At 34.6% G+C, this 19,025-nt stretch overlaps 1 protein-coding gene and 1 pseudogene across 2 annotated transcripts; both read right to left on the bottom strand.

Annotated features, from left to right (window-relative positions):
- Positions 1-198: 198 nt before the first annotated feature.
- LOC120164459 (tetratricopeptide repeat domain-containing protein PYG7, chloroplastic-like) lies at positions 199-5,987 on the bottom strand. 2 transcript variants are annotated; one of them, XM_039174173.1, is made up of 6 exons: positions 5,781-5,987; positions 4,512-4,603; positions 2,976-3,027; positions 1,208-1,503; positions 839-985; positions 199-546 (listed from the first exon to the last, which is right to left on the bottom strand). In XM_039174173.1, exons 1-6 carry the CDS (start codon positions 5,920-5,922, stop codon positions 265-267), a joined length of 1,011 nt encoding a protein of 336 aa, XP_039030104.1. In that variant the 5' UTR covers positions 5,923-5,987; the 3' UTR covers positions 199-264. The 2 variants fall into 2 exon arrangements, with proteins under 2 accessions (XP_039030104.1, XP_039030105.1); XM_039174174.1 differs by having other exon boundaries at positions 204-546; positions 2,976-3,031; positions 5,781-5,902.
- Positions 5,988-7,132: 1,145 nt separating this feature from the next.
- Positions 7,133-8,374, bottom strand: LOC120164447 (annotated as a pseudogene).
- Positions 8,375-19,025: the final 10,651 nt, after the last annotated feature.

Below are 19,025 nucleotides of genomic sequence, written 5' to 3'. Positions count from 1 at the left end.
TTATGATTACATCGATAAACAAACTATAAAAGAGGATTAAACTATTGGAAGTTCACCGAAAATCGCAAATTAACATTGTGGGAAGACTATCTAAAATTTTACAGTTTTGTGGCCAAGGCAGAAGGAAAGGAAGCTGCTGTATAAGAAGATATAGAAACACAGAGATTGTGACAAAATAGTAACATAAGACATAATTTCGTTTCTGGGCGTTGAATTGTTTGAACAAGCAGCTGGTCCAAAATTCAGATCCAAAAGTGTGGAAAATCATCTGTCTTTTGATTTGATAGGAACTCCTTTGTACATTTCCACACGATCCTTCAAAGCGTCTCGCCTCGGACGTGCTATCCTGTTATTAGGATCAAAAAGCAACACTTCTTCAAATGCTTTCAGTGCAGACTTATAGTCTTTTTTCTTCTCATATGCGTCTCCAAGATTGTTCCATGCAGTGACGTATCCTGGTTGAAGCTTCACAGCAGTTTCGAATTGACTGATTCCTTTCTCGAGCTTCCCGTCCCGGACGTAACTGACACCAAGAGCATTGTAGACCTGTGAAATGGTTAGCAAAAATAGTTTAGAATGCTATCATCTTTACAAAACTTCAATCAATATATATATATATATATAGTGCTTGATGTCATGTCAACAACCGATAATGTTTCCGAAGAAATCATCCAAATGACTAAAAAGAATGAATGTTCATACAAAAAATGGTTGACATATATATATTTTTTAAAACAGCAAGCCAAGCCAAGCGTATCACTTTCCATTAAGAACAATTTACAAAACAAAGCCAACTGCTTCTGCTTGAAAGATAAGGATGATCTAAATGACATCATACCTGGGCGAGATCTTGATCATCTCCATCCCATTTTTCGATTGCCTGACGCAAAAATTTATTCGCAGCTGGGTAAAATTTCCTTCTCAGCATAACGGCACCTAGCTCAAAAAGCTCAGTTGCACTGGCATCTCCACTTCTGACTTGTTCCTGAAATCAAAATAATCATATTAAGGAATAATGTAAATGGAAAGGTGCAGTCGAAATTCACTGCAAACATAAGAACAAAGTGTTGAAAGTCTTCCCCATTTTGCTTTTCGTTTTGTTATGGAAACTAGAATCAAGCATCATAGACACTTAGAAATGTAATATAAATATAATTGCAGAGCAAGTTAATTACCATATTTTTCACATGGGAAAACAGATTCTTACCTGCAATTCTTTAGCAGAAAGGTCAAGTTCTCTACGTACAAGTACTTGACGGATTACAAAGAAGGTTCCAACCCCAAGGAAACCTAGTAGTAAAAGCAGATAAGATAGCTGGATTCCTAACTCAAACAACTCTCCGATCTCGTAGACGACATCTCCGTTAGTAATTTCACTTGCATTTGCTAATTGTGCAGAAATCAACCACAATGCTTGACCAAAGAGGAAAGCAGACACCATAACTAATGGCCGCCTCTTCACATTAAAGTCATCAACCATAGCCAGATGGTTCTTGAAGGACTCTGCAGCAAAATGGTGACACCAATTATTTAATTCAAGCAACTATGGTTGAATCTTAGTATAAATATATATTTTTGTCTCTCATCCTTGACTGAAGTACTATTTTGGCCAAAACCTTGGGTGAGAATCAGACAGTTATAGTTAAAAAATATAGCCATTAAATTAAATAACATGAAAGACAGTAGCTTATGCGCTAAAAGTTAGTTTGTGCAACATAACACCACTTATGTTTACAAGGGTAATATATGTTACCACTAATTACTACAATAATCATTTCAGTATAGTCAATTGCCAGCAAAAGTGTTTCAGATTCCAACTGGTACAAAAAGTATATGTCCAGGGTCTAGAGGCTAGTCCGCTAGTGATTATATTCTTTGCCCTTCAAATCTTTGTATATATAATCACAACTAAAAGTAATTTTGTAGCGCGCATCATAGTATGTTGTTTAACATGCTTTGAAAACATAGCAACTAAAAGTAAGGCAGATTAAGAGAGTAAGAATACAAGTCTAAAAGTGCATGACTAAAACTTGATGTTGTTTTACCATCAAAGCGTCTTGTATATTTAAGTTATTTAACCCACAACTCAAGCAAACTCCACAAGAATGACATGCTCGGCTCCATGAAATTTTTGCATATGTACTAGTTATAAGGAAGATTAAGACAAAAATGATGTTCCATCAAATAACCACATGAAAGGACTGCAACAAAAAAATGTTTAACAAGTGATTGCACTCAACTGCTTGGTGGAAAACTCTAATTAAGCAATAAACATCATGTTAAGCCACCTATTTTATACACAAAATGCCTGAACTACCCAGGCCCCTTCCCATATAAATCGAACAGTTTCGTATGCTTAAGCATGCTCGAACCTACATCCTTCTCTATGTTACAACAGCAAAAAAAAATTTCCAATCGTACTAAGACTCAATCACCTTATGTTAAGCCACTTAAAATCCAATATGAGTGGCAAAATTGTCAAATTATGGATATTACAATCAAATACATGCAAATTATGAGAATTTTTGTCTTTCTGATCCTGGATTTCTTTTTCCTGAGCAATTAGATATGTTTTCTCACCCTAGCATAGAAGGGCTGTGAAAGAAAGGAGCATATAAGTAATGGTAGTTTGAAAATTTGGGGACAAATTTCTTATATGGTAAAAATTTGAAAAAGATAGGTAGAGAGACTTGGACGGGAGCAAGTGAGCGTTTATTCAGCTAATATGCAATACAAATAAAATTCAGAAAAATGAAGTTTTGTATTATCAGCTGGGTGAAAAGATATTGCAAAAATATATGGCTAAATGTTAGAAGGGAAGGACATTTGCATCCTTTATGTATTAAATATACTAGGAAACAAGAACGAAGAGTACAAACTTTCTCACTTTATGCCATGTAAGTTCATCATGCACTGATGATAAGCAGCTAAACAACCTTAATACTAAAAATAGCAACAAAGAGAATGGAAATTACCATCAAAGTGTGTCGAGGTAAAAGATTTTGCTGCCATTCCCTTTTGAAACATCTGCCTTTATCCACAATCAATTGAAAATTGGAAAAGAAAAATTATAAGAAATCATGTCAGGGTTAGCGGAGAATCTTATATTAATCATTATTCACTAAAATAATTCCTGATTAAAGTTTTGAAAGTGCACTTTTCATATGTGGAAAACAAGTAATTTTTCATATACACAACAGCGTGACATGAGTAGGTATATAACAACAGAGTAGGAATGGATGGAAATGGAAGATGGGGCATTGTCCAAGCCACAGAAAAATTACACTCCCTTTTTATGTGTTTATGCCATGGCATGATTTCGGCCTTCTATAAATGAAAACTACATGCAACCATTTAACTTCGTTTCTTTTAGTTTCTAGTTTAGCATATAATGCGAAATGACCATCCAGCTCAGTTGATAGAGCACAAGGTTCTTAACCTTGAGGTCGTGGGATCGAGTCCCACAGAGGGCATTTCATAATTTGGAGGTCTCTTACGGAAGCTGCTCTCAACCTGGTGTTGGGGGTTAGCCTACTATCTTACCTCCCCCTTACCCCATATATATATGGGAAAAAAGGGACAGCCATTTTTAGCATATAATGCATATGAGTATTCATCTTACAGTCAATGATATCATCAGGTTAAGGGCTAAAATTTCAAAACATGATGCTATCTGTACTCAAAAACAGCACAAAAGCATTGCTATCTGTACTCAAAAACAGCACAAAAGCATTGATAACTTTGCAGCTAAAGTCTCTTTCTGTCTAGAATTCTCTTGAATGCATCTGGCATCCCCTCCTCCCCACAACCACTCCGCATTGGTGGAAGCTAAGTGCCATTGAAATGCACGGTTTCGGAGCATGACAACATAAACTTTGAATCCTTCGACCAAATTTTGATCTCAAGGCAATAGATTAAGAGTGCTTCATTTCGTGAAACTTCCAAGTTCAAAATTAGTCATTAAAAGATAAATTCCAAATTCGTTGACTTCAGCCCTTATTTGACCCATAAAGTATTAGAAACCAAAGCTAAAATTCAACGAGGATAGAATCCAGATTGCTAATGATGTTGACAAAAACTTGAACATTCTCTCTTGCAACTAAAATAGGGCTCAACACTGGTCATCATTCCAGCTCACCAATATTTCTCCTCCCAAAACTAATCATAAAGCTTACTCGTTATATTAAAGTCAAAGTGGTGAGAAAAATAATAATTAAAGTCATAAGCACCAATAAACATTTATTTGGACCAATATACATAGGCATAAGCACCCAGTAGAAATGATTAAAGCCAAAGTGGCGAGAAAAATGATAATTAAATTTATTTTAAGAATACACAGTTGAATAAACACAATAAGGCTAAAAATGAAGGAAAGACCAAGTCAGTAACAGAGCTCAGCATGTCGACTGACTAAATTAAACAAACAATATGGAAATGAAAACTTTCCTACAATGAATATTGCAACATTTCATCTTAAAACAATTGAAGCTAAGAGAGTACAAAACATTTACCTGTAGGTTGAGAAGTTTAGTGTCATTCACTCCACTGCCTGCCCCTGAGTTTTTCAGAGTTGGTTCACGATAGCACCTAGCAATGGCCTGGACCAGTGGAAGCAGCATTATCCAATGTTCTTTACAAAGCTAAAAGAAACAGGTAACTCTCATTTTTTTACCCTCTTTTAGCAAAATTTTGTAATCTGTGGTGTTGTCACACTTGATCAACACATACGCAGACATAGGTATGAGAATATAATCCCCCAAAGACTCTTCCAATACATGAAAAAACTTAGAAAAACTTAAACATGCTTGTGCTGGATGCATGACCGTATCTGATACTCACATTCGAGTCAAGTCACACGACTAATATGGGTAATTTCAAATTTTCATAAATTTTCTACTACTCTACTTTAGCCATTGTTTTCACCTCATTTAATTCACAATATAAATTTTCCAATTGAAGCAATCAAACATGGACATTAGCTAGATTACCTTTCTACTAATTATTTCCGTGAGAATATTTTTTAACCAATAAAAGAAAGAGCAATTGATTTCGAAAACACCTAGTCATGTTTTACATGTTCGAAAATTTTGCATCAAACCTGTCCTTTTAGTTCTTTTTTCCCTTTTACCTTTATTTGTTTTCCACTACATAAAATTATTTTAGAAACTCCAAAGAATTGGCATAAATCTAGGAGAGGCAAAGGTAAAGAAAGAGAGGGTGTTATACTTATGGCCGTATATATACAAGAGCTAGTGCTAGACAGCAGGGATCGACAGAGGGGGGAGGAGTACTACGGGTACAGTCGCCTCCCCTGGAAATTTCAAATTACCTCATTGTTTAGGTATTTTCTTTGTATTTTCTACCGATAATCTAAGTTCACAATATGAAATTTTATAATTCTTCGCACCTTAAATTTCTAATAAAAGTTCCTAAGTTCGTATCCTTAGCAGAAACTCCTGCGTCCGTTCATACTAGGCATCTTTAGCATGAGCCAAGAACAGCCAATTTGAATATATAACTTGTTCATGGCATGCCAAATAACCATTGTTTCCTCCTAAAGGTTAAAAGTAACTAAAAATAGCCACACTCTTAACCCCAGAAATGGTTTCAAAGACCTCTCTTTGCAATATTATATTCCCGTATCTATTTCTGCCTCCTACATGTACTACTCCGAGATATCTTGAAAAAGTTGAGATGATTAGAGTAAAAACTTTGGCATGAAGAATTATGACAACAAACGCTATTAAGAAACAGTAAAGGGTAGCGGTTATTGACCTGAGAAAAGAGGTTTTTGCGGGTGAAGTTGAGAGACCCCGATGTGAGGAACGGGCAATAATGAGGAAGCTGCTGCTGGGTTACTGGGAAGCACGCATGTTGCCGATGATTTGAAGGCCGAGCTAAGATTGTAGTCTGGAGAAGCATTTTTCTTTTTCTAATTTTTTATCTTCAAACTTCAAAGTTCAAACATCAGAGGAACTCGCTCTCTGAATCAGCAGCGGACTTTGTTAGTGGTTGAAGATAAAGCTTATACCCATCTCCCATGCCATGGTTATTAATAAGGTCAATTTATATTTGGTACCTTAACTTAGTCCAATGTTCAATTTGGTACACATATTTTTCAATTAGTTATATAAATTTGACTTTCTTATTCAAATTGGTATTTATATTTGGTATAATGATTAGGTTTGCCTACTTAATTATCTGAATGTAGCCTTTTGGATCAAATTAAATTATTTTAGATTTAAATTTGTTTTGATCCGTTGAATTTAAACAATTTTAAATAATTTTAAACTTTTTAAAATATATATTTTATTTGGAATATCATCATTAATTGGACTAACAAACAAAAGTATTAAATTAAAAAGTTAAATTCAAGTATTAATTTAAGTTAAAAATAATTTAAACATATAATTAGATAAAAATAATAATAAATATCAACTAAGTAAAAAATAAAAATAAAATATTATATTGAAAAAATAAATTTAAGTAGTAAATTAAAAATAATAATTTATAATTAAAAAACCCAAAAATATAAATTTACCCTTGAAAATAGGAAACCATGAGAAAGACCGCGTTTGGGCAGGCTTCCAAGTTTGTGTTTGGAATTTGGGCAGGCAGGCCTTATGGATTTGAAACCTTTGGGGCTTTCACTTTCTACTTTTATTTGAATTTATTTTTAATTTTTTTTGTTGCCGAGCAAAACAATAATAATAATATTTAGACTAATCATTTTAGCCTCAAATATTAGTTAAATATATGGCTTTGCTTGTCATGATTTTTTATTTAATTCAAGTAAATTATATTAATTAAAATACCAGGAAACACATAAAAATTCAAACTTTTAAAAGAACAAACAAGACCAACATACATACATATGCATTAATGCATGCGCAATATACAGTTGCTTAAAAGTGAAACTTTCTGCGTACACCCTAAAGCATGCAGGAAGACTCTCTTTATCATAACAAAACCATTCCATCTCTACTACAATATGTATCTACTTTTAGCACCGCAATTATATCTTGTAAATCTGATCAAGGATTTTCAAACTTAATTCCAGTATATATATATATAATATAATACCAAATTGAGACAAGAGTTTTAGCTTTCTGAATCAGCATAGTAGCACAGAATCAGTTTATGAACTTTGTGCTTCTTCCGCTATGATTCAGGGAAGCAACCCAGCAGATGGTGTTGTACTTGAGCTTCTAGTTCATCGTTTTGGGATTGGGATATTCCAGTACTTTGATATGGATAAGATGGCGTATCAGTCAGCTGAGAGTTGAGCAATTTGTCTAAGTTCTTCCAGCCCATTATTTGTATTTGACTGCTCATCTTTCTTCGTCGCACTGGAAAACTTCTTTTTCTGTTAAACTTGTAATCGGGGGACTATCCATTTGCGGTAGTTCAATGACTTGTTGGCTGTTCAAAAAATTGTTGTTATCGGAACCATAGGATTCATAAAAACTTGATCCTTGATTCCTGTGAAGATGAAGATGAAGATGAGATGGAGTTGGTGCTATATGATCTGAAATGGAAATATGATGGCCCCATGCTTCAAAGCCTTGCCTTTGATTAGGACTCGGCTTTCTAAATGCCCGGCACACCACCCATCCTTCTTCCTGCAATCGGAATAAACACATAAATATCAGTAAACATCTTCATTTGCATCGAAGAGGTGAAAAAAAAATTAAAACTTGCCTGGGGCGGTCCAAGTTCATAAGTTTGGAGTCGATACTCATGCATGATCCAATCGGTTTTCCTGCCATTAGGTGCACGACCCTTGTAAAAAACCAGGGTCTTTCTCATCCCTATAGTTTTATTCTTTGAAACCACGGATTTATCCCTCCCTGTTGCCTTCCAAAACCCAGCATCAGTGGCTCTATTTGTCCTTGTTCCTGTTGGATACTTCCTATCTTTATAACTGAAGAAGTACCACTCGCTTTGTTCTTCATTCCCTATATTACATCTTGCTGCACAACACCAAACCCAAACCACTTGTATTAGTGTGAACATATATCAGCTTTGAAAATATCCCTTTGACCCTATGTCATGCCATGGTGATGTATATATCATTACATCGATTACGTTAGTTTATGACTAAGAGAAAAAATTTCAAACCCTAGCTAGGATAGGACCAATAGATCTCAGAAACATCACTGGTTATTCAGTAAATTTACCTTGGATATCCCATGGCTCCATCTTGTATAGATCAATCTCGACAATAACATTTAGATCAATTCTGATTGAATTGATCTTTCTTTGGAGATAATATCCTACAAGTTCTTCCTCTGTAGGATGAAATCTAAAGCCTGGTGGCACGCATGATTCCAATTCCATCATGGATCTGCTCCTGGAAAACATGAACAAAAATATTAATGTGTAGGTTTATGTGAATATATATATATATGTGTATGTATGTATGTATTCGTGGTCCACCAAACACAGGGTTGAAGTTAGATTTTGGCGTAAGGCTAAATACAAGGGCAAGTTGGAAGGAAGACATGAATTGCCAAAGCTTTTTTACAAAGGATAATGGAAGTAAACGCACATGTTTTGCCTTTACACGTTATTGTCATAATTTATGCAAGCTTCATTCCTCAACTTGAGTCGCAAAGAGTAACTATTTTCCTTTTATTATATCGTGGGTGATCAATGATGATTAATATTCAACTTTAGGGGACCCAAAGCTGGTTGGCCCCTGCATGCCTTTTTTTTTTCTCCTTCTTCTCAATCTCATAATAAAATAAGAAAGTAAGAGAGAATGTCAGTCGTGCTATATGGAATCCACTAAATAAACAAAAAGAATAGGGTTTTAACCAAAGGGCTAAGAGTAATGTTACGTTTGATGTTTAGTCGAGTTGCATGAGCTTAGGCAGGGGAAAATAAGAGCATAAAATTTATTGCCGAAAAGCTTGACTTTGTTTGCTGGCACAAACAAGCATGGTGTTTCTTTGAGTGCAGTGCACTCTGTGTCCGTGGTGGTGTTAGTGGATAATATATATGCTTTTACACCCCACCAACTACCTCCCTAGATATAGCCGGCCTCTTCATTTTAACCTTTTTTTTTAAACCAGTATATTAGTTTATAATAGATAACTAAAAGAAAAAAAAACTTCTTCAGTTTATTCTAATTTAGATCTACTTACCATATTGATGTTACTCGATCTATAATACATGATATAGAAATCCAACCATACTAAGACAAATCCAGTATACTTTATGCACGACAAACCCTAAAAAAGAACCCTAATTCCAGTACTGCAGATTGCAGAAGGGATGATAAACATTAAACACACACACACACACATGTATACTCACAAGATGAAAATACTGGGATCCTTGAATATACTCTTGCAGGGCGATAGGAATGAGAGAATTTGTAAGGCAATGTTAGTGTTGCAAAGGGAGAGAGAGTTGTTATATATATGTGTGGAGAAGAAGATTAATTTCAAGACAAGTGGTGAAATGTTTGGAGATGTAAAGACAAAGAATGAGGGTATAAATATAAATATATGGTTAGCAGGAAGAAAAGGTGTTATTGATTGCGCGTGGCGTGGGGTGGGGTGGCAGATCAGATGCATAGTTCGTTTGGACGGCGTGACACCAAATTTTCACGCCACCCCCACCCTTCTCTTCCCAACGTAATTTTATGTCCTAAGATTTTCCACACAACTGAACCACCAAAACAAACATAATAAAACCAACATAAATTATTACTACTCATTTAATTCTTGACCTAAACATAACAAATTGGATGCAAATCATGTGCATTTAACCATATAGAATTGAGCATTACTGGCCATTATTATTACGATGTAAATAATATAATATATAATTCCATCCCACGATTCAGGTCTCTGCTTTCTCTCTGTCTCTGTGTTTGGTGCGCCGCCCTTTTCCAATTGCAATGGCTAAGTTTGTGACAAGTTGTTGTATGTATAAGCTGTCTTTATCAGGATTTGTGTTGTGTTATATGATCTGTCTATTTCTGCTTCGGGGTATAAAATGGGTTTGAGGCAGACATCCCGAGACGAAACCCACTAAAGCTACAGTCTTTTTCATCATCATCTGCCATTGGATTTATCTCCTTTGATTACTTCATAATTGAAATTCATCTCCTAATTACACCTCTTCCTTTTTCTTATACTTTTTTAACTTGCATAATATTATGTATGCCTTTCCTAACTAAGATTCTTATTAAAAAAATGCATTAGTGCGGATGGAAGTTGGATTTTCACTCAACCTTTTACTCTTATTATAGTTAAATTATATAATTTGTCGATGTATAATTGGTGAGTTGATAATTTATGGAGTATAGTTACGAATTACATGTATACAATTCATTTCTTTTGATGTAAACATGGAACATTGAGTTGGACAGAAAATGAGAGAGAAAAATCTATAATGTGTGTTTTTTCGTATTATATCTGTTTTTAACTTGTGTATTATACCTTCTGATATCATGTAGAAACGGTAGAGACAGTAGGGGGGAAATTTCTATGTATTTTTATTCATCACTAGAAATGGCTATATATATATATACATAACTAATATAGTTAAAATAGGTAACAAATATATTACATTTAATGAATATACGTTAGATCTCATATTTATTATTCATTTGTTTTTGGATTTTTCGACAATAAGCGGAATGCTAACACATCTTGTTATAGTAAGATATTTAAGGATAGACCAAGGGGTTGGGACAATAGCCAATGAAAATTTCAAATTAACATATATTTTAAATGTTTTCTTTCTATTTTCAATTGATAATATATTTTCTGTAATACCCTAAATTTTCATTAGTGATTAAAATATAAGTTTTGAAAGTTTGAGGGCTAAAGTATAAATATATAAAAGTTTAGGGACTAAAAATGTAATTTTCAAAAGTTATATATTTTATCCCGTAAAATGAATAGTTTGACCTAAAATAAGGATTTTTCGTGGTAATCAAATTTTCGGTGCAAAATTTGTGTTAAAAGCTATAAAGCATTAAAGTTTGATATAGAAATCGGATAATCAGATCGAACCAAAATTTTACGAAAATTTGAAGGATGTTAGATAATGGTTGGAAATATCATTTCCATATTTTATATTAGAGAAATTTAGTTTTTATCAGTGCAGGTTTTTAGATTTGGGCCGAACAGTTGAATTTTAGTGACTAAAATACAATTTTCAAAGATTGCATGATCAAAGTAGAAAGTCAAAGCCAAGTTGATTCATCTTTGACTAAGCAATATTTTAATGGAAGATAATACAATGTCATTTGGTAATTTTCAAATTTCATTAATGGTATATTTGGAATTTCTCATTAGTTGAATTTTAAATTCAATTAAATTATGTTAAGACATGTGTTAAGGATTATTTAACTAGAATAATAAAGAAAATTTAACATATTTTCATCCCCAAACTTCTCCAAGGCCAAAATCACCATTGCTACAAGGTAAGAAATTTTGTTTTAATTTTTAAGGCTACATGATTGATCCTTGGACTAAGTTGTGAAATAGATAATTAATCTATGTGAAATAGATAATTAATCTACATGAAATTCTCTATCATTTGGTACAAATATTACATGGTGAAGATGCTTATATGTTGATATTTAGAATTAGGGTTTATGGAGTTCGAATAATTAATGAAAGATTGTTATATTTTTTATGTTGGAGATTAATTTTCAAGCATGTATGATGTTTAAAATCAAGTGTAAAATGATCTAAAGCATTCGACCTAACTAGGGTTTTAGTGATTGATTTGATTTTGGTTCAATTTGATGTTGTGATGTTTAAAGTAACATGAATTTGACTCAAGGAAGTTGAAAACATGCTTGAAAGTGAATGGAAATCAAGCCCTATATTAATTAGGGTATATGAAGAAAATTAGTGGGAAATTTCTTATGGTTTAGAATTAACATTAGAAGTGTTATATGTGATCTAGAGATCAATTTGAAAGCTTGGATAAGAAAAAATGATAGTTTACAAGTTTTGAGAATTGTGGGATATTATTGTATAAATATGAGATTTGAGGTATTCAATGATGAATTTTAATATTTAAATCTGGAATTTTTAAGTTGCAAAGTTGGTTGGAACCAAATTGCAAGTTTGGTAAAGTTTAAGGTTAGAATTCGAAAAGTCCCAAAACTTTAAGGACTTGTTTGTGACTTTGAAACATGTTGGCATTATTTTGAATGAGAAATAGCAATGCTAAAAACTTAGTTATATGCTGATTTTTGGGTTTAAATGTTGAGTTGTGACCAAATTTCAAGTTTATCAAAGTGGGTGGTTGAATTTGAAAAGTTTAAGAAAGTTTAAGATGAAATTGCAAGGTTTTGAATGTTAAAGTATTTGTTTGAGCATTTTATTAAGGTGTTGGAATTTTTGTACTTAATGTGAAATGATCATAATAGTGAAGGACTATTGTGAATTTAAAAGAAAAGTTAAGGTGAATTCTAGGAAGAATTCATAATTACTGGCTTGATTATGTATTTGGCAAAAGTTGAAGGGCTGATGACAAAATAAATGTTTATAGAATTAAATGAGTATTTTTGAGAAGTTCGAATTTATGGTGGAAATGTGATTTAGTACTATATCGATTAAGTATCGATTTTATTTTATAGACTTTTATATTTTTAAGTCTAAATTACGTTGTTGATACTAACATATAGTTTGAATAGGCTATATTATTATATTATATTGTCAGACTACGATAAATCTAGTGATCCAAACGACTCCAAAAGAATGGGTAAATGACAACTGTCGTTTTGGATGTCAAAATAAATTCTTTATTCTCAATCAATAAACAAAGGAAACACGTAGTAAAGAGAAGTAAGGGTCGATTCCACAGGGACTTAGAAAATTATAAATTTCTGTCTGATTTATATATGCAGGCGTGAAACAGTAAAAATGGGGGAATTTTGGTAATAAAATATTAAAATAATAAAAGCGATTAAATAAGTAAAAGCAATTAAAGTAAAAATAAAAGATGAAGATTGTGAATAAATACGGTAAAAGTAGCCTCAAGCTTCGCTTTGACTCAATTCCCTTATGATCATCGAATAAGGTTTTCTCTTCGGGATTCACGTCGGTTACTTTTTCTACAAGGGCTATCCCCGTGACTCTATCTTGTATATCGAATACCCAAGGCAATCTTTGATTCCAGCTTCGGTAATTGATTCTAACAACATCAATTGTCGTAGATCAATTACCGTTTAAGTTCATGGCGTCCGACTCGGATTATTGCTTCGATAACCGTTAATTCTGATCTCAATTCCCTCTTGGCGAAGCTATCTCGCCAAGTGTGTTCCCAGGAAGTCGAATTGCTTTATATAAGCCGAACCTTCTTCCCACAAATTTAATCGCAATAACCTCTTGACCAAAGTCAATCTTTGATTTTGAAAACTGTTTTGATTTTGAAAAATAAGCGCAGAGATTGAGAGAGATATTCCGAAGATATTAAGGGTTTGTTTCAATTCTCCCGATGGAATTGAGTCATCGCGATAGCTCTCGGCTTATGAAAAGTTTAGCTAAGCATGACAAAAGTCATACTTAGCATTTTGAAAACAAAGCTTGAAAAATAAAAGAAAAATGAAAAGAACCTAAAAAGTAAAAAGAGAACTTTTATAAAAAAACTAAAGAGAAAATAAGAATGTAATTTGAATGATGAGTTTAGGCTTACCCCAAGTGGGTATTTATAGCCTCTCAAAGCCTAAAGGATAAACAAAGAAAATAAATAAAATAATCCTAAAGATAATTAGTTTTTAATTTAAATTCAAACTTAAACTAGTCTCTTAATGCAACTCTGCTCGTCAATCTTCCAGAAGGCGTGCGAAGGAAGTCTTCTAGAAACCATCAATGACAGGACCTTCTAAAAACTGTCACGTCAGACCGCGTCATGCACAGAGTCGTGCCCATGTCTCCAGCCATGACCAAATAATAAAAAAATGCAGAATGCGCCCGTTTTGTCATTAATCCTAGAAAGTAAGGACCTGCACGAAAACAAACATAACACGACCAATTTAGCAGTAATAAATCCTTAAAACCAAAGAAATAACGAGCAAAGATTAACGATTCTGAACACTCATCAAATTCCCCCTCACTTATCTCATGCTTGTCCTCAAGTATGATTAATCAAACTAGTCAAAAATTTCATTTACCGTTCTATGTCAAGTTTCACACTCAAGGAAGCAAGGTAGAGACCACAATAACTATTCAAGTCAAGAAATCAATCAATTGAACATCACCAATTGGAACAAGTCAAGTGCAATTGTAATATCCATTCATTCATTAATATCAATGCTCATAACTCAACACCTTACTGGGATTCACTCAAATCACTCAATGTGTTTGGGGTAAAGAAACGCTCAATGTCAGAATCGACACGATATTACCATAAGCCTGCAAGTAAATCAAATCTCCACTACTAATAAGGGGGTAAAGAAACGCTCAATGTCAGAATCGACACGATATTACCATAAGCCTGCAAGTAAATCAAATCTCCACTACTAATAAGAACAAGATGCATAAATCAAAGGGTCTTTTATTGGTTGTAACGGGGCTTAGGTAAAGGTGGGGAAAAAGGCTAAATATATGGCTAAATATTCAAGGCAAGGAACTAACAAATGATAATCTCAACTCCATCAAAATATTAAGCACACCAAGATAAAAAGACAACATATCGAACAACAAATTTCTTTTCGAAATGCATTTTTTTCTCTTTGTTGTTGTTTTGTTTTCCATTTTCACGTCTTTTTTTCCTTTTTTCGAACAACCTTTTTTTTTCTTTTTTCTTTTCGAAATGTTACTGTTTTTTTCATGGAGCATATATCGAATAATTGCTCACTTGCTCTGAAAAAGGTAGAAAAGATGGATAAAACAAAAAGGCTCGGGTTTATAAATGTGGTAAAAACAAAGAAATGGAAATAACTCAAAAGTGGTTAACTAGGAGAAAATAGCATGAGTAGGCAATTTAGTGGGGAAACGGAAAGGTTAATCCTAAGGTGCCTAAATCATTTTTAAGCATCATGTTCATGTGTAATCTCGATAGTATTTATCATGCAGGTTCTAGAATACCAATGTCAAATTCGACACACTCAATCCAACAAAATGAGAGCGAAAATGATATGCCCATAAAGGCTCAAATCTCACCATATTGTTTCATGCATTGAGTTAATCACATTTCAACCAATAAAGGCATGGAATATCACAAAGGCACCAACTTATCATAATTCATGCTATTCGCTATCAAGAACATCATAACCTAAACAATTATGTGTTCGCATACAAGCATAGCATTCCAAACAATATTCAACAAGACAAAGACAATCAATGAAGTTTCCGACAAATCCAACCAACACATACTAGCATCGAAACATAAAGGTAAGCAAGGTGAAATTCAATCATACACTCTACCCCCCTCACTTAAATCGTTTTGCCTCAAAACATAAAAAAAAGTGCAAGAGAATGAATAGAGTACTCCTCGAATTTACTATCGACCACAACCACAGTGGGAGGCGTTGGGACGGAAAAGTGGGCTATATAGGTTGATGCCGCGAACTGGAAATATTATCAGGTGGTGTCGTTGGTGGAAAAATAGAATCAAATTCTTTTTAAAACCACAAACGAGATAATACATTAGTAATAATTGAACAAAACTAGGATCTGAGTTTACCTTAGGAGTATTACTCGATGTCGCCGAATGATTGGAACACAATGGGAAATCTAATAGGCGTGGTCGAGAGAAAGAGGAAGCCCCGATTGGTACGGAGATGGAAAGCGTGGAAGAGATGAACGACGAACAGTGCTTGGCTTGGGGCTGAGAGAGGCGGTGGCTTTACCCGATTGTGCGTACCATTATGAGTGGAGAGGTTGAAAATACGTTAGCAAGGGTAACGGTGAGGAGAGGAAGAAAGGATGATGGTCTCGTACTTTTGGGGAATGAGCGATCGGGTTTGAGAATATGAAGAGGGTTAGGTTAAGTTTGGTTCTGTCGCGCGTTGGAGGGGTGGGTGTTTGAGTTTGAATGAAATTTAGGGTTTTATTTTTAATTAGGATAAAGTGTGTTGAAAATTGAAAAAGGTGGATGAATGGTGATAGGGTGGGGTTCACGGCATAAAAAAGGGGAAGAGGAGAAGGTGGACGGTAGAGGAATCAAAAAGAAAAAAAAAAGTGGGGGAAAATTATTTTTGGCTTAGCTAGAGTGCGCCGAGCCTCCCTTGGGTTTTGCTAACGTGTTCCGTTAATGAAACGGTGCGCACAGCTAGGCCTCTCCCTTTTTTATGCTTTGTTTGATTGTGTATTGCTCTGTAGGTTCCGAAATTAACACTGTTCGAATGAAATTTTCGCAATTCTTCATCGTTTAAGTTTGAATAAAAATATTTGGTTCCTGCAAAATAAAAATAGAAATTAAATTAAACATGCTTGAGTGAATAAAAATATAAAACAAAAATAAAAACGAAAAAATATAACGGAATTGAAAACAATGGGTTACCTCCCATGAAGAGCTTTATTTAACGCCATTAGCTTGACAACCTGGTTCAGACTACAAGTACTGTGACAAACACTTCAACTTCATTCGCTTTTTCCAACTAAGAAATTCCTTATGAGAAATTTGAAAATTCTCACAAAGATTTCTTCGGATATTTCCCAATTTTAAAATATTGTCCAAAAGAATGGCCGTCAAAACATCTTTTTTTACCAAAAAATGATTTCTTCAAACGATTCATCGATGGTTTCGACTTAATTTTTGGTGTCTGCAAAAGGGAAGGTAAATCTTTAGTGTTTAAATGAGTTAAGATCAAATTTGAAACAACAACTAAAATATTTTTCCACTCCCTTATGTCGTCTTTTTTATCATTTGATTCCTTGCCTAAATCATCAACGAAGTTAGATTCATCATCAACAAGCTCAGTAATGCCAACAAAATTAATACTATGCACGTTGTCCAGATATCTCATTGCTTTATAAACATCAAATTTTAAGATCTCACCGACGAACTCCATAGTAAGAATACCACTTCGAACGTCAATTTTTGCATTTGTCGTGCTCAGAAAGGGACGACCGAGGAGGATTTCAGAACCAATTTTGCTACGATCATTGTCCATATTAATCACATAAAAATCAGCAGGGAAAATTAAATCTTCTACCTCTATTAGAACATTTTCTATTAGTCCTCCAGGATAAATAATTGATTTTTCGGCTAGCTGAAGTGTAACTCTCGTCTCCTTCAAAGGCTTGGTGGAAATTAAATTATAGACGGAGAGAGGCATTACATTGATAGAGGCACCTAGATCAGGCATAGCTCTCTTGATTTTAACCTCACCGATTTTACAAGGTACTAAAAACATACCTTGGTCTTTATACTTTGGTGGAAGCGGTCGTTGGAAAACTGCTGAGATGTTCGCACCTAAATCCGACTTCTCGTTTCCGTTAAGTCTCCTTTTATTAGTGAAGAGATCCTTCAAGAACCGAGCATGCCTTGGAACTTTCCGGATAACCTCAAGGAGAGGTATGTTAACTTCTATCTTCCGAAGTACGTCTAATATTTCCTTTTCCTCAGTTTTTTTATCCTTTTTAACTAACCTCGATGGAAAAGGCGGTGGTACGTCATAGGGGGATGGTGTATTGCCGTCCATTTGTTCTTCATCATTCTCTTTTTGGAATCCTGCGTCAGCTACTTCTTCTTCCCTTTGGGAATTCGAAGTTTCTTCTTTCTTCTGGGATCTTGCACTTATTTTCTTTGGGTCTGGTTGTTCAACAATTGTACCGCTTCAGAGGGTGATGGCACTAACATTATTTGTTGGATTCGGCTCAATTTGTGATGATAGCCTCCTTTGTGACTATAATCTCCCTACGACTTGAGTCAGTTGGCTTATCTGTTTGTCCATCTCTTGGAAGTGAGCTTCAATTCGAGTCTGGAATTTTTCCTGGGATAGTGGTAACCTCTCGACAATCAGTACTAACCTCTCGACAATCAATTCTAATGATGACTTCTACGATTTTTGTGGTGGTGGAGGTCTCGCTTGATAGCCTTGATTCGGTCTCGAGTTCTGAGCATAACTGAAGTTCATATGATCCCTCCATCCTGGGTTGTATGTATTATCGTAAGGATTATAAACTCTTTGGGGAGGTCCCAGAAAGTTTATGACTGCGTTGACTTGAGCTACTGCGTTGTCTTGAATCAGTGGACAACCGTCTCTTGGATGATCAGGTAATGCACATATTCCACATAATCGGTTTTGTCATGTATTTCCTGCAACAAAAGAGTTTACGACTTCAGTTAACTTGTCTATTTTATTTTCTAAGGAATATGAACTTATCTCATGAACCCTTCGAGAAGGTTCATTGTTTGTGCAAAATTGTTGGGGATTTGCGGCCATCGTCGATATTAAGTCTCTAGCCTCGGTATGAGTCATATTCACCAAGGCTCCGCCGCTGGCAGCATCGATCATCTTCATTTCCAGGGGAGACAATCCTTCATAAAAGTATTAAAGGAGTGTTTGTTCGGTTAACTCATGTTGTGGGCAACTAGAACATAGCTTCTTAAACCGCTCCCAGTAGTCATAAAGTGACTCTCCATCAAGCAACTTGATTCCAAGTATTCTCCTTCGTAGTTCACTTACTTTTGCCGCAGGGAAAAAACTTGTCAAGAAAAATGAGTCATTTGAGCTCATATAGTTACAGAATTAGGAGGAAGATAAAATGACCACTCCTTAGCCGAAAAAAGAAAAGCTCTAAGTTTGATTTGGTCTTCGGTTACTCCCTATGGTCTCATGCTGGAGCAGACCATATGAAATTCCTTGAGATGTTTGTGTGGATCTTCGTTTGGCAATCCGCGGAATGAAGGGAGGAGATGAATAAGGTCGATTTTCAACTAATACAGAGTTTCTCCTTGGGGAAAATCAATGCACATAGGCCCTTGCTCAGTAGGAGCCGCGACTAACTCCCGAATAGTAATATCGACCATCGGATTTATATTACCTGAATTCGAATCTTCTTCTGGATTTGTTTGTTGTCTCATTCTTTCCCGAA

Source organism: Hibiscus syriacus, unplaced genomic scaffold (assembly GCF_006381635.1).
Source record: "Hibiscus syriacus cultivar Baekdansim isolate YM2019G1 unplaced genomic scaffold, ASM638163v2 tig00111539_pilon, whole genome shotgun sequence".
NCBI lineage: Eukaryota > Viridiplantae > Streptophyta > Magnoliopsida > Malvales > Malvaceae > Hibiscus > Hibiscus syriacus.
This window is presented reverse-complemented; position numbering and strand designations above follow the sequence as displayed.

Excerpts from the sequence above, each read along its gene's own strand:
- LOC120164459 (XM_039174173.1), bottom strand. The coding sequence starts at position 5,922 with ATGCTTCTCCAGACTACAATCTTAGCTCGGCCTTCAAATCATCGGCAA. Across the intron at positions 986-1,207 it reads TTTCTGCTAAAGAATTGCAG|GAACAAGTCAGAAGTGGAGA; the intron begins GTAAGAATCTGT and ends TTTTGATTTCAG. Across the intron at positions 547-838 it reads ATGATCAAGATCTCGCCCAG|GTCTACAATGCTCTTGGTGT; the intron begins GTATGATGTCAT and ends ACCATTTCACAG.